The 16,713-nt window shown below is 35.6% G+C and overlaps 1 protein-coding gene across 5 annotated transcripts in view; it reads right to left on the bottom strand.

The window, feature by feature from the left end:
- The window catches only part of WRN (WRN RecQ like helicase), a gene marked incomplete at its 5' end in the record, with an annotated part of 118,594 nt that overhangs the window by 20,670 nt on the left and 81,211 nt on the right, over positions 1-16,713 (bottom strand). For 4 of the 5 annotated variants that reach the window (XM_084877027.1, XM_084877029.1, XM_084877030.1 and 1 more), the window contains 7 exons: positions 3,751-3,865; positions 6,072-6,184; positions 6,418-6,493; positions 11,605-11,678; positions 12,554-12,626; positions 13,377-13,477; positions 13,556-13,726. In XM_084877027.1, the coding sequence (XP_084733153.1) occupies positions 3,751-3,865; positions 6,072-6,184; positions 6,418-6,493; positions 11,605-11,678; positions 12,554-12,626; positions 13,377-13,477; positions 13,556-13,726 (723 nt within the window). Of the gene's footprint in view, positions 1-3,750; positions 3,866-6,071; positions 6,185-6,417; positions 6,494-11,604; positions 11,681-12,553; positions 12,627-13,376; positions 13,478-13,555; positions 13,727-16,713 lie in introns of all 5 variants that reach the window. The other variant, XM_084877028.1, reaches the window with a different exon arrangement.

Genomic DNA, 16,713 nt, shown 5'->3' with positions numbered 1-16,713 from the left:
AACAAAATCATGCTACCATCTGTAAATGTGTGACTAAAAGTGTTTGGGAACATCAGCAAATTAATACAAGAGTAACAATCTCAAGAAGATAGGGCTAGAATGTGATTCTAGTATGCAAAAAATCTAATCAAATCATGCTCTATGTAGATTAAAGACTATGTGAACAGAGAACAATCAATTATGAAAATGTAAGTAAGAAAGGCAGAAAAACAAAAGTAGTCAATGCCTATCCATGTGCTGTTCAGATGAGAAGCAGCCTTGGCTAACCAGATTTGAGTTTTAAAATTCCTTTGGCAAGTAGTGTGTAAGAATGCTATTTAAGACACTCAGTGTTTCCCTTGTTAGATTCCAGGCTCGCTAAACAACTTCAAATAAGCCAGCTTCTAAAGAAGGGAACACAGTCGTTGGGTCAAGTGATATTTTCCAGTTGTATTTCTCACTATAAATCAATGAATTTGCATTCTAATATATACACTTATCTATATATATAAAAGCCTAAGTGACTAAACAACTGAACCAATCTCTATAATGTACACTGACCACTAGGGGGCAGACACTCAATGCAGGAACTGCCCCCTGATGATCAGTGTGCTCCCATAGCCAACCTTCTGCAGCCTCTACCCCTAGCCAACCTCCCATAGCCCCGATTGACCCCAATCGCCAGCCAGGCCAAGGGACCCCATCCATGCTCAAATTCGTGCACTGGACCTCTAGTATACTATATAATAAAAGGGTAATATGCAAATTGACCCTAACGGAGGAATGACTGGTCGCTATGATGCACACTGACCACCAGGGGGCAGACGCTCAATGCAGGAATTACAATATACCTTGGTGGTCTATGCGCTCTCACAGCGAGAGCTCTGCTCAGCCGAAAGCCAGGCTGCTGACTATGAGTGCAGCAGCTGTGGTAGGAGCCTCTCCTGCATCTGCAGTATTGCTAAGGATGTCCATTAGTCGGACATCCCCTGAGGGCTCTCGGGCTGCCAGAGGGATATCTGACTTCTAATTTAGGCCCAACTATGAGAGGGTGCAGGCCGGGCTAAGGGACCTCCGCTCCCCCAAGTGCACAAATTGTTGTGCACGGGGCCTCTACTTTACACACAAAACCAAGTTCACAAAGAAGAATAATGCAAATATACTCCCCCAAACGCAACTATTTTGTGACAAGACATCAGCCTTTTAAGACTGCATGAATGAAGACTGAAATCCTCGCCTAGACCATGGCAAATGCCACAGTATGGACAGCCAGCTAGGCTTCCCCAGAAAATATGTAATCTGTCTTGATACATGTTTTCTAAAACCTGCAGTACACAGCTATTCTGAAGCTTTAAAATAGAAGCAGAAATAAGTAACACCTGCCTGTTTTACTTATGCATATTATATGTTCAGAACGCCAAATGAATACCCCTAGGCTTATTTGATTGGAATTATCCTTTGTGTTGATGTGAGAAGACAGCCCTGATATTTTCCCAAAATATGCAAAGTAAAATGCCAAAAAGATTTGAAAAACACATTTTTTTGCTTTAGGTAAGATAATTCAAATTCTACAATTAGGCACCATATATATGATGGTGTCATATAGATTAAAAAAAATCAAACAGAAACATTTCCATTTTTTACCAAGGAATAAACCAATGTTCAACTACTATAATTTTTAATTAAAATTCCTAAATGATAGGATATGGATACAAAAATTACATTTTTACCAATTAAAAGCTCATGAATATATTTCCTCCTGTATCTATAGGTAATACAATGAACCACAAAGATAAATAACCTTATCAAAATGATTCCAATATTATTCAACAAGGATCTAGAATCTTTTTCAATTAGTTTGTTACAGGTATCATTATGACTGTAGTATGCGGTTTCAATCTACTTTTTATGTATAGTTAAAAAAATAGTTGTCTCTTTTTAGGATTTGTTATCTTTGGAGGAGCTAGACATTTTTAAAACATTATGATTCTCATAAAATGTACTTCTACAAGGTGATTTTAACTTATTTTTCTTAACTGGCCATTTTAATGGGTTTAATACCATGTCCTCATATTTATAACTTTTGACTTGTATTATGACGTACTTAAGTGTTGCTTCAAAATTTTAAGTAAATATGTTAAAGCTTAATGAAAGTAGTGAATAATAAAGCTGGCTTAATAAGCACTAAAGTTTATTAATTTATTTCTTTGGTAAATGCTTTCAATTTGTACAGCAGTGCAGGCTTAATTCCTAATCACCAGAAATTAACAGTCATTTTCTCTATCCAGAAGGTTCAAAAGTTTTATATCTATCCTTTAGAGCGTTGATATTTTTACCCTATCTTCAATTTACTCTTGAGGAGGGTCTGAGGAGGATAATTTTCTCATTAAAAAATCAAACCACTAATTCATGAAGAAGATCCTACCATCAAGTGTCCAAAGAGAAAAAAATGTATTCAGTTACTACTGGTATAGATTTATTTTTTTTTTATCAAATTGTTAAAAAAAAAGTCCAATATGAAATATAGGGAATTTTCACACGATGTCTTACATAAGCACTAGAGACCCGATGCACAAATTCATGCACTGGTAGGGTGCCTAGTGGCTGCTGGCTGCCAGCCAGGTACTCCCTCCCTCTCCCTGGCCTCCTGCCACTGCCCTCCGCTGGGGCCTCCCTCCCTTCCCCAGGCTGGCCCCGCCACCTGGTACAACTCCCGGACAAGGGGACAATTTGCATACTACGCTTTTACTATATAGGATAATAAAAGAAAACTTAAAGTTACCAAAGATGTACTATATTAAAAGAGGGATATGTTACATACAAAAAGCAGAAGAGTTTCTGCTTGTAGTTAGAGAATTATTTTTAAAGTGGGATCCAGTCACTGGAGCCGCATGTGGAGTTTAGGAAGAAACCCAAACAAACCTGTGAAAATGGTCATATGTGGTGAAGCAAGAAGAAATAAAAAGATACAAAATAAAGTGCCATTACAATGGACAAAATACCATGAAACCTACTTAATTACAAAAGATTACATGACTGGCATGGGAGAGTAATTACGGAATACAACAATAAGAAAAATAGTCAGAGAAAGACAAGTACCATATGACTTCACCCATATGTGAAAATGAATAAACAAACTGAACTACCAAGCAAAATACGGACAGACTCATAGATAGAGAGCAGACAGACTGGGCGACAGTGTGTGGAGGGGCTGATCAAAAAAAAAAAAAAAAAAAAAGAGAGAGAGAGAGAGAGAGAGAACTCACAGACACGGACAATACAGGAGGGGAGTAGAAAGGGGTAAGGGGAAAGAGTGGAAGTGAAAGAGGGCATAGTGATGGAAAATAAAATAAAATTAAAAACTTTAAAAGAAAGAAAAACAAAGGGCCTGAGCCCCTTACCAACTGATAACAAGGTTACATTACAGCTTTAATTTCTATCTATACTTGAAAGTAAAATAATTTATCAAACTAAAACACAGTACTCAAATTAAAAAAAAAAAAAAATACCTTCCAACAAAATAGAAAGACATAAATAGGCTGGACAACTATTTCAGTATCATCTTAAAAATTAGGTAACTAACGTTCTTCTTCTTTTTTTTTTTCTAATATGTTCTTATTAACTGATTTAGTGTGGAAAAATATGAATTCATTTCATACGTATCTGGTGTGGAAATGAAAGTAAAGAGAGAAAATGTTGCGTTTGAAGGGTGTTTTTGAAATTGTCTAAATTATTTATTCTTTCAGAACTCCTCACACCACAGTATTTTACCTGAATGCTATTTATTTGACAGAACTGTTTGATGACTTCCAGTAGAGGGGCCAGCATAGTAGCTTTGCCTTCAGAAACTCCATTGATCCTTTTCACATTTTCAACTGTAGTAGGTCTGTTATTTAAAAAATATAAGTCAATAAATCATTGAAACATTATATTCTAGCAACATAGATGATATTTAGGTGTTTTAGTAATTTATGAATAAAAACTGCAGCACCACCATTACTACAAAAACACAGTACTAATTGGTAAATTGGCTATTATCATAATGTTCTACTCTATTACTGATCTTATCATTATTATTATTTTTATAGATATGAAAAGAAAATCTATGAGGTACTAACTAAAGACAACTAAGAAGCTAAGAAATTTAAAAAATCTCACTCAATACTTATAAAGTATTTACCTGTAACAATAAACCAAATGACTTTAGTCTTTTATCTCAATATTTCTTATCCAAAATCTAAGAGACTGTATAATATCTTTTCTAAAAATATGCCAATCTAATGATATCAAATATTTTCATTGAACATTACAAGGTAGTCTGTGATTACTTATTTTTAATGAAATACTTACTATAAAATATAAGTACTATGTAATATTAGAAAATTCTACATTAATCAAACATCTCATGGATGAAATTTAGTGATATAAACAATTTTTAAAACAAATTTTTATTTTTAAATTACAGTTGACATACATTATTATACTAGTTTCAGGAGTACCATACAGTGATTAGACATTTATGTAAACTAAAAAGTGATCACTTTGATAAATCTAGTACCCATCTGACACCATACATAGTTAACAAATATTGACTTTATTCCCTAGGCTATAGTTTACATCCCCATGACTATTATGTAACAACAATTTTTTAAAAGGAGGCAGAAGAGACAAAATTATCAAGCAACTATTTTTTGGAAATAATTTATTCTAAATATTTATTGACCACATAGTAAACATTGTGGTAGGTGCTTTGAAAGACACAAAAAGATGAGGAACATATTACTGTTATTCACAGAGGTTAAAATCTAGATGATATAACATAAGTCACTAACAAAAAACAAACAAAAAAAATAACAACACTGTGTGATAAGTGCTGTAGAAGCATCTTTAAAATTTATATTTAGAAGTTCTTTAGAATTCCAGAGACAGGCATTGCTTTGCTAATACAAACATGGAAAACTTCATGGAGAAAATAATAACAAAGCCAGATTTTGAAGAATTTCCAAACAGGAGTTTTGGGGAATCAAGGAAACTGCAAGGAAGAAGCACCATTGTAAGTAAGTATTTGGAGGTTGAAAAGGGGTCTTCAACAAATGGTAAAAACCCTAAATAAGATAAACCATTTAAAATTCTGTGACTCAGATAGAAAAGTAGGTTTAAGTTCATACATGGAGGGCCTTGTATTGTAAGCTAAAGAAATTAACATAGTGGGAATCTAGTTAGGCAGAAGTACACATGATAAAGGTTAATCTGGTAGTCATATATCAGATGAAACAGAAAGGAAAGAGTAACTAGTTAAAAGGCTTTTGCAATAAGCCAAGGGTAATGGTCCAAACAAACATGGTGATACTAAGACAAGGAAGGGCCGAAACCGGTTTGGCTCAGTGGTAGAGCATCGGTCTGCGGACTGAAAGGTCCCAGGTTCGATTCCGGTCAGGGGCATGTACGTTGGTTGCAGGCACATCTCCGGTATGGGGTGTGCAAGAGGCAGCTGGTTGATGTTTCTCTCTCACTGATGTTTCTAGCTCTCTATCTCTCTCCCTTCCTCTCTGTAAAAAATCAATAAAATATATATATTTTTTAAATAAATAAATAAAACAAGGGAGGAAGGCAGAGGCAGACATATCTATCAGAAACATTTATTAAGAAACATTTAATAAAAAAGTTTAGAAACTTTAAGTAAAAGTAAGGGGACATAGGTTAGAGGAGTGAAAATAATATCATAAGTTTTAAACATGCATGATTGGGAACATCATGATCTAACAAAAACAAGGAACTCAAAAAGAAGAGTTCTGGTATTTGAATGAAATCCACGTAAGGAGTGCCTGTGGATTATGATAGACTGTTTATGTACTGGATCTGATTGCTGGAGACAGTTGGTTTCCATTCGTGTAGAAGCCTGAGCCTAAAGCTCAGAGAAGAGATCACTGGCAGCAGCATGGAAGATTTGGAAGTCACCAACCAATGTGACAGACATCAAATCCAACAGCTGTGACAGTTGGAGCCACAGTCATTACCACTTAAGATCTGTTTTACAAACCTATTATGTTAGAAGAAAATTAAGTTGGAACATAAACAAATAAATAGTTTACCTCATTTTGGCCATATCCAACAGAATCTTATTTGTTGCCAAGATAACTGGAGGAATATCCAACTTACTGGCAAGTTTCTGCCTAGCTTCTAGCAATTTGCCATATAACGCGGTCTAAACAAAGAACAAAGAAACAACTCAATATTTTAAAAAAATATACTTAGAAAAATCTAGTCGTTCATTTTAAGAGTTTCAGATATTACATTTTCCCTTAGGATGAAAAAACAAAACAAAACACAGCACTTAACTAAGAATAATTTTTTAAAATACTGGCATCAGAATTTCAAGCATGCATAGAATTCTGACCATCCTCTCAAAAACTACCTGCCTTTTTACAAAAGTCATACCTGAGTCTCCTGCTCTTGAGCCGAAATAACAGGTTCTGAAGACTTGTAAGATTTTACTGGTGATGGCACTGTAAGGCTAAAATATTTAAAAGAAAATAAATAATAAAAACTCTTCTTTCTCCAAGTTCATTTTTTTATTTTATTTTATTTTTTATTTTACCCAAAAATAAGAATATATTTCCAAGTCTTAAACTAACTTGTATCTTACCAATACCAGTAAGGCAGCTTAGATTTTAAACATCTGGAGTCAAATACATTCATTACCATGGTAAAATTAAAACTGTAATATGAGTTCATCACAAAATTAGTGTACTTAAGCATTTGCCATATATTCCTTCTCAACCACATGATTTGAAAGAAAATACTCCTTCCCTATATAGAAGGTAACATTTTTTTTTAGCCAAAAGGGATACAATCTATGTATTCTTTGCTATGAAATTACTAATCTTTAGATAGTGGGGAACATCAGCATGAGATTAATGAAATTATTCACAATGTTCTTCAAAATCAAATAAAACTAAACCAAAAGAAGTAATTTTGCTTTTGACTCCTAAAAAAGGATAAATAACACCCAATTAGCAAACAACATGATATGAAAGGTACTAGGCAGCAAACTAGATAGAAAATCAATATTTATAAGCACATCTCATTTATTAATTATAAAGAGGAAAAGTTATAAAAATGAAACTGTATAGAATAACTTATATGAAAGACACCAAATTTAAATAAATTCCTGCTCTTGGGGAGAAAGTGAAGAACATGTTTGCTATTTAGCATTACAAATTTCTCTATAGCAAGAATTCAAAATCTGCATATAAAGGAAGATTTCATTTTCACAATGATCAAATTCTATCACTAAAATTAATAGATTTAAACATGAAGAAAGATAACTGCAGTGCAAAAAATCAGTAATATCAGGTTACTCAAGAAAATTATGTGTTTTAAATAATTTACATTAATAAAAGAGAAAGATGCAAGCTGACCATACCTTTGCAACACCAAGCAGCCAATCAGAAGTATGTATGCAAATTAACCCAACAAAGATGGTGGGTTGATTTATATAAGTAGGTGCCAAGCAGCTGGGGGTGGGGCGGGATGCTTGCGTCATCACCATGGTGACGATGCAGGCATTGTGCACCACCCCCAGCTGCTCAGGGCCTCTGGAAGAGTGGGAAGGCAGGGTAGGAGCGGAAAGAGGCAACTCCGGGGCTGGAGCAGAAAGGTGGAGCAGGCAGTCAGGGAAAGGAAGGCCCATTCTTGCATGAATCTTTATGCATCAGGCTTCTAGTATAATTATATTGACAATCATCTTATCATTTATGGAAATATTTATAATAATGTGCTATTGCAAAATGGAATTTTAAATTATTTTACCCCCTCCACTCATTTGTCAAGGATCTGCTCTTTAGGGTGCATAGGCCAAATCGTCTGTCTGTGCTGGTAAAGCTTGTAAGCTAAAAATGGTCTTTTACATTTTTGAATGATTTAAAAAAAATCAAAAGAACATTCTGTGACATGTGAAAATGATATGAAATTTAAATTTCAGTGTCCACAAATAAAGTTTTATTGGAACATAGCCACACTCATTCATTTTCCTATCATCTAAGGCCACTGTGAGACCATAACGGTTTAGTTGAGTATAATGAGACAGGTACCACATAGCTCTCAAAGCCTAAAAAATTTACTATCTGACCCTTTACAGAAAATGTTTGTCAGTCCTATTCTCAACCACACATTTGATTATGCCACTGTTTTACTTAAACCTTTCCTTAGCCCCAAACTGCCTTTATGATCAACCTGAGTGCTTGAAAGGAACTGCATATCCTGGATCTGATTTAATTCCCAGCCCTTAAGTTTTACCACCTCCTTGTTTCCCTCTACCAGCTCATCGCTAGCGTTCTGTTGAGATCTTCGATCATGTCTGATGTTCTCTGGTTTTTGGTGTTAGTAAGTGAGCCATTCCTCTGCTGAGAAAACTTCCCTCACTCTACGAGGCTGACTTATACATAAGCCTCAAATGTAACTTCCAAAACGTGTTTCCAAAGTGTTAAGACCGTGGATGTTTATGCTCCCTTACCTGCACATCCCACTAGAGCAGTGGTTCTCAACCTCTCTAATGCCACAACCCTTTAATACAGTTCCTCATGTTGTGGTGACCCCCAACCACAAAATTATTTTCGTTTCTATAATACTTCATAACGACCTGCTAGTGGTTCTCAACCCGTGGGAACACTGCTGTGGAGCCTAAGATCATCGGAAAACACAGATGTTTACATTACGATTCATAAAAGTAGCAAAATTAGTTATAAAGTAGCAACAAAAATAATGTTATGGTTGGGGGTCACCACAGCATGAGGAACTGTATTAAAGGGTAGCGGCATTAGAAAGGTTGAGAACCACTGCACTAGGGTATAAACTAGTCTCTGTTACATCTCCAGTATTCCCCACTGACTCCCAGTGCCTAAACTAGTAAAAACACAGTAAATGTTTAGATGAAAAAATGCTTCAGCATGTTGAGTGAATATACTGTTTTGGACACTTCTTAAAACTTTTGTTTACACAAAACATAACAATATTACATATCCAAAAAAAAAGAAACTGTTGGGGGCAGAAGACTGGTATTATGGTAAATGTTTATGTCAGATCCAAAGTATCAATAGTAGTATGTAAGTGAGCAAATCATTAGAAAATGAATATTAAAACACATTAATTTTCTTTCATCCAATATCTATGTAAACAATAGAGGCACGGTGCATGAAATTCATGCACTTGAGGAGGGGGGGGTCTCTCAGCCCGGCCTGCGCCCTCTCACAGTCCGGTAGCCCTAGGGCCATGGTTGGCAAACTACGGCTCGAGAGCCACATGTGGCTCTTTGGCCCCTTGAGTGTGGCTCTTCCACAAAATACCACAGCCTGGGCGAGTCTTCTAATGCCACTAAGAAGTGGCATTAGAAGAAGTTTAAGTTTAAAAAATTTGGCTCTCAAGAGAAATTTCAATTGTTGTACTGTTGATATTTGGCTCTGTTTGACTAATGAGTTTGCTGACCACTACTCTAGGGGATGTCCAGATGTCGGCTTAGGCCTGCTCCCCGGACATCTTTAGAGCTGCCGAGGAGGCAAAAAAGGCTCCCACCACTGCCGCTACACTCACCACCCATTAGCCCAGCTTCTGGCTGAGTGGCTCTCCCACTGTGGAAGCACACTGACCACCAGGGGGCAGCTCCTGCATTGAGCATCTGCCCCCTGCTGGTCAGTACACATCACAGCGACCAGTCGTTCTGCTGTTTGGTCGATTTACATATTGGCCTTTTATTATATAGGATAGTTCATTTAATTTGCAATTAGGTCCTAACAAGTTTTTCAAATGCTCCATCTGAAGTCCTTCTGCATTTCTGTACTTTCTCCACACTTTTATTAAGTCAGTAAGTCAAGTATTAAACTTGAAAGTACAATACAGGGGTGTACAAAAGTAGGCTTACAGTTGTGAGTATGCAAAGCAGAGTTCATTCTTGCATTGTTTATTAATTATTGTATTATTTTCCATACAAACAACTGTAAACTTACTTTTGCCCATAACTGTAATACATTGCCTTTATCTTCTACCAACTCTAATACCTACCATTTTATGTTGCCATAAAGTCTCTTTTTAAAACATAAGACTATTTCATACAAAACAATTAATTAATGTTTAGATGAAAATATATATTTCATACAAATATAAGTAATTAATGTTTAGATGCTAGAGATTGACAGATATAGGTCTGCAAGTTAGCTTTGCCATTAACTGTATGCTTACCATTGGTATTTTCAACTATAAAATGAAGATACATAATAGTAGCTACATCATAGGTTGTTATAAGAATTCAATGTTCAATGGGGGAAAAGAAAGACATATGTAATACTTTAAACAACAAAGAATTTAAATTTAAAAAAGGAATTTGATGCTATTACATATGATATGCTTAACACTTAGCATAGAATATGGCAAACAATAATACCCACAAGCATTAGCTATTATATTAAAACTAAGAGGCCCGGTGAATGAAATTCGTGCATGTGGGGGAGGGGGTAGTGGTGGCCCTCAGCCCAGCCTGCACCCTCTCCAATCTGGGACCCCTCGAGGGATGTCCCTCTGCGCGTTTAGGCCCAATCCCACCACGAGCAGTCGGACAACCCTCTCACAATCCAGGACTGCTGGCTCCCAACTTCTCACCTGCCTGCCTTCCTAACTGCCCCTAACTGCCAGCCTGATCACCCCCTAACCACTCCCATGCCAGCCTGATTGATGTCTAACTGCTCCCCCGCCAGCCTGTTTGCCCCCAACTTCCCTCCTCTGCCAGCCTGGTCACCACTAACTGCCCTTCCCTGCAGGGTTGATCACCAACTGCCCTCCCTTGCAGGCCTGGTGCCTCCCAACTGCCCCCTCTCCTCCCCGCTGGCCATCTTGTGGTGGCTATCTTGTGTCCACATGAGAGCAGCCATCTTGTGTTAGAGTGATGGTCAATCTGCATATTACTCTTTTATTAGATAGGATAGAGACCTGGTGCATGGTTGGGGGCCAGCTGGTTTGCCCTGAAGGGTGTCCCGGATCAGTGTAGGGGTTCCCTTGGGGCGTGGGGCAGCCTGGGCGAGGGGCCTGTGGTGATTTGCAGGCCGGAAACATCCCCTGTTGACCCAACCAGAGACCCTGGTATCTGGAATTTATTTACCTTCTACAAGTGAAACTTTGTAGCCTGGAGGGGAGTCAAGCTTTCTGCTTGCTCCGTGGCTGCGGCCATTTCTGTTTGGATTTGTTTACCTTCTATAATTGAAACTTCATAGCCTTGACTGGAGGCCGGTTAGGGCAGGCGGAAAGCTTGGCTTGTTCCATTGCCTGGGAAACCCAAGCCTCCCTCCTGCTCTCTGTGGCCACAGCCATCTTGGTTATGGTTAATTTGCATACTTGCTCTGATTGGCTGGTGGGCGTGGCTGGTGAATATAGCTGAGGTATGGTCAATCTGCATATTATTCTTTTATTAGATATGATTACCATTATCATTTTATAGGTCTGTTTAAAAATTACAAAACTGGAGCCTTATGCTTTAACTTTCTTTTGCCAATGAAATGGCCACATGTCTGCTAGGCCTTTCTCTTTAGGATAGAAAGTGCTGATAAAGTAAATATAGAAAATAAAAATTTTGAACTGTACCTTTTTGTAGGAATGTTACTCCCAGAAGAAATTTTTTCAAGTGCTTTGTAGGAATACATCTTCTTCAAGTTAGACTGATTTTAAATATAAAGAATTCCATTTTTTTAAATTAGAAATTTTAAAAAACTTTTAAATATGAAGAAAATAAGAAATAACATCTTAACAGTGGCAATTTTTCCTAACCAAATTATCAAATAAATTAAATCTTGATTACTAACTTTTAGGGTTCTAAAAGCAGTTAGAAATGCAACATAATGTTCCATTCCTCCCAAATCTATAGAAAATATATGATCAAAATAATTTTTGAGACATAGCAAGAGCCCAAATTATAAAAATAATTCTATTACATTCTGCATAACTTTTATAAAGCAGAAAAAGTTCACCAAAAAATTTAATTCAGCAGATTTTTCTATTACCCCTGTGTTCTAATTAGCTGAAATCTGCCTCTGGGTAAGTATTTAATCTGTAATAGTTACCTAAGATCCAAAAACAAAGCAAGAATGTGTGTGTGTATGTGTGTGAGAGAGAAAAAGAGCGAGAGAAAGAGAGAAAGAGAGAGAGAGAGAGAGAGGCTTTAATGAGATTATTTAGAAATCAGGCTAATTTTTCTATCTACTATGCTAGTATCATAATATGTAAGCGCATGCGTGCGCGCACGCGCGCACACACACACACACACACACACAAAACTTCAAAACAAAAGAGTTATAAAATAGGTTTAAAAGAATCAAAGTGTTACTTTCTCAAATACTTCTATTAACCCCAGAAATCATATCTGCACAATTTTTTTCTGTTCATATTCTCCAAATTTTATGTTCTGTTATGTATGCATTTCCCTCTCTAATTGGAGGAGAATTAAAATATGAAATTTTTAAATAGAAGTAAAAATGAAATAAATTAAAAATTAAAAATGAAATAAATAAGAACCACCTCTTTAATAAAAACAAACCTTCTCCACAGTTAAGCCAGTGGGCACCTGATGAGAGGAATGCTGCTCAGTGCCTGGAGACACAGTTTTAGAACTGAAAAACAATAAAGTTCAATTATCAAGAATGTTAAAATGTAATTATCTAAAATGTAATAATCTAATATCCTGAATGTAATTATCTAATCATTGTATCTCCTCACTCAGAAAGGCAGATGAGATTAAATTACATTTAGAACTGATGATTTTTAAAATTGATTTTTTTCTCCCCAGAAAAAGCTCTGGAGTGTATTAAGCTCTTGAAAGTTAAAGTTTAAAGTGGAAGCTTTTTAAGTTTAAAAGAAAAACTGATAATCTAATGCACAACACAGAAATTATAGCCAATAAATACTATGTTATAACTTCAGAGTTGCTAAGAGACTAGATCTTAATTTTTCTCAATACAAAAAAGAATTATGTGACTTTATAAAGATGTCAGCTCAGGCAACTGTGTCAATTATATTGCAATAGGTATATGTATCAAACCAACACACTGTACACTTCATACTAAAACAATGTTATGTCAATTATATCTCAATTTTTAAAACCTGATAAATGACCGTTAACATGTAAAGATACTAACAGGTAGTCAGCAAGTGTATCCCCTTCCACTCTCTACACATCAGCAGGAAATAAGGTATATGGATTCAACATTGACCTCAATGCTTTATAATCAATGAGAAAGCAGCTTTCTAAATACTATCCTCAACTACTTTCTATCAACCAAGAAAAGTGTTCTATGATTTATCTTTCTCCCACTGACCCAGACCCCCAAATGTTAAAAAAAAAAAAATACTGAAAAATGAACCTTGATCGATGAAACTTCCTTGGACACAATTCTTCATTAACTTGAAGCATAAGTTGCTGAGGAGATGATCCTGAATTGGCTTTATGAAGCCAATTTCTACCCTATTGAATGCAAGAAGAATCTTTTAATGCATAGTGAGGAAAATTAACCAAAAAACAGTAGACTTCCACAGTGTTTACCTTTTGTGTAAGGGCGCAAATCTTCATATATTTGCTACGCCCAGGAACTTCTGCCAAGAATCCCTCGGTTATGAGGTGACTGGAAAAAGCTTTCCACCAACTCCTTGTTTGATCCTTGCCACTGCCAAATAATTTGTGACTGCGATATCTATCTGGAAGCCGCTGTGAATTCTGAAAACAGAAATAAAAAATCAGTATCTAAATATGCTTATTTATTGAAACAGGCTAAATAAAACAAAAAGCTGTCTATTGATCCTTTGTATTTAACACTAAATTTCAGCTTTAAAAAGCTATAAAATTGCCCTAACTGGTTTGGCTCAGTGGATAAAGTGTTGGCCTGTGGACTCAAAGGTCCCAGGTTCAATTCCTGTCAAGGACATGTACCTTGGCTGTGGGCACATACCCAGTAGGGAGTGTGCAGGAGGCAGCTGATCAATATTTCTCTCTCATCGGTGTTTATAACTCTTTATCCCTCTCCCTTCTCTGTAAAAAATCAATAAAAAATATATATTTTTTAAATTTATCCATCCTGCTTGCTCTGAATACTTTATTAAGTCACAAATAAAAATTAATCAAAATAGTGTTTGTTTAGTGGCTTAAAAGTAATGGCAGGAAATTTCAATTTCACACATAATTCACATGTATTTCCCAATGTATAGGTTTGAATATTTTGGAAATATTTAACCTTTGATATTTAGACCCTTTAGGAATATACATTATTGTGTGAAATCAGTGATCATAATCTACAGCTCTGGACTACAAGTATAGGTGTTAACAGCAGTGTGTGTGTGGTGCAACAGCCCAGTTTTCTTAATCCCCTCAGATATACCACTCAGGAAAAGTAGGTTGCTGCTTTTGAGGTATTGTCCTAAGTGACGAGAGCATTTCAATGGCAGACTCTTCCAGGCCATCTAGTTCTACAAATGTGAGGAACCTAGTCTGTCGTGTCCCTCAATAGAGGTGCCTCACCCACCTTCATTCCCTATAAAGTACTATTCCAGCTACTTTGCCCTCTTGCTACCTCTTTTATTCATCCCACACATTTAAATATTACTTTCAAATGTATACAGTAGTAAAGGAACATGGGGCTTTAGGGAAAATTGCTATCTAATGTATTGTACATGTGGTGTACACGGCAGATGGTAATTCAAGGGTTATTCTAACCTGGCCCCTGCAACTTCTACAACAGAATCTGGGAAGTTGCAAATACTATTTCTCAATCTCCCTTCCAGCTAGGGTTCTGAATATAATTTAAATTCCACTAATCAGGGGCATTTACGTGACATCTGCAAGCAGAAAAGTGAGGCTAGGTAACTCCTCTGCTGTTTCTGCAGGTGCATGACTGTAGAGCCATTTGCTTTCACAATAAAGTGTTAGCAAGAATCTAGCACACAGCTGCTAGCTTCCTAAGTACCAAGAAGCATCCATTTTGTTGACACAGATCACACACAGCAGGCTTGGGATGGTTCCCAGAGGAAGAGAAGTAGAATCATCCTGGTTGTTACAGCTCCCTTGTTCAGTGCTATGTGAGGTCAGGTGCTGTATCGGCAGCCTCTAAAATTGACAAATTGCTTCTCGATCATAGAAGAAACTACAGCTCATGGTGGACTATTCTGTTGTAAAATCGTATCAACAATTCTATGAGCTATTTAATTAAAGGTACCCAGTAAATTGAGTGACTATGAGCTTTCTAATATAAACATTGTATTTTATGGTGTATTCATGTTTCAAAACATTCAGCCCTTGAACACGTCAATAGGTGTTTTCAAAACATTTCAATGTAAAATGCAGTCTGAAGTTTTAGAAACAGGTACAGCCTGTCATTCAACATTTTCACATTTTTTGTCTGTATTCAGATGTAAATACGTACAAACATTATCTCTTTAAATAAATTCCTAGAGTTCTCAGTTTAAGAAATTTATCATCTTACAGATCAAAATTATATACAAATGTATTAATTTTGCCTAAATTCATTAAGGTGGACAAATTTACTAAATTCCCAAAGAGATTATAATTATGAATTTTAAAACAATATCAAGATCACTGAAATGGAAGGGGGAAAAAAACTTGCCTTATTTTCACTGTAGTTAATGTCTACAAATTTTCATTAAGGAGAACTTTTTAAAAAGTTTACACCTTTACCTAGCAAGGGTAATATAAAATTTCACTAAGAACAAACTTCTTAATTTGAAGGCTCCCAGAAGAGACTGTCAGTATAAGAGAATGACTTGGTTTTCAAATAATAGGTGAAATCTGATCCCTCTTGTGACCAGCACAAGTTTGTCTAGGAGCCCACTTACACTTATTTGTTGACACTGGATACTACTGGGTTAAACCAAACTATAACAAGGATAATTTTTATAAATTATACATTCAATTGGGATACACAGGTTTTGAAAATGACAGAGACAGAAGATATTTTCATAGATCTCAATTATATTTAATCTATCCTTTTCAACTTAAATTCTTTCTATTAAAAGAAGAACTCATACTAGCTAAAACCAAGTTCTTTAAGCACACTATTATATTAATAAATTTCTAATCTAATTGTCATTTAAAGCAAATTTTTAACTCCATTCAGAATCAAAAAGCATAAGCACCCAAAAAGTTAACATGTTTTTAACATATTTCATTAATAGTATTTATGACTAATTTAACATGTCCATTTCTAAGCAAAATAAAAACTCAGAAAATATTTACATGAAGCATTCAGATATTTAAAAAATAAATGCTTACCTAAATTATTTTTTTAATTCTATATATAAAGTGAGAGTTTTAATCTCTACTTTTAAGTACATTTTTAATAAATATACATCTTTGCAAAGGATTTTATCTCACTTTTGATTTATTCAACTAATATAAACATATAATACTTAGCTTTGCTCTACCAACTTCTAAATCAAGGATAAAATCACATAAACAAGGACTACCAACAAGCTCTTTAATTGCAAGGGTCGTGAGTTACTCATGTTTACCTGTAATTGTCAGCATAATATTGGCACATTAATCAAAAAAAGTAGCTGAATTGACTAAGTATTGGTAAAATGAAAGAAGAAAAAAAAAACTTGTTGGAATTCTAAGTACTTCTGATAAGAAACAGAATAAAAAGAAAGAAAAAATATACTGCCAAATACTGCTTTTACAAATAACTGCTGATA

This window comes from Pipistrellus hanaki (assembly GCF_964339955.1).
Source record: "Pipistrellus hanaki genome assembly, chromosome: 3".
Classification (NCBI taxonomy): domain Eukaryota; kingdom Metazoa; phylum Chordata; class Mammalia; order Chiroptera; family Vespertilionidae; genus Pipistrellus; species Pipistrellus hanaki.
The sequence above is the reverse complement of the archived record's forward strand: the minus strand, read 5'-3'. Positions and strand labels throughout refer to the sequence as shown.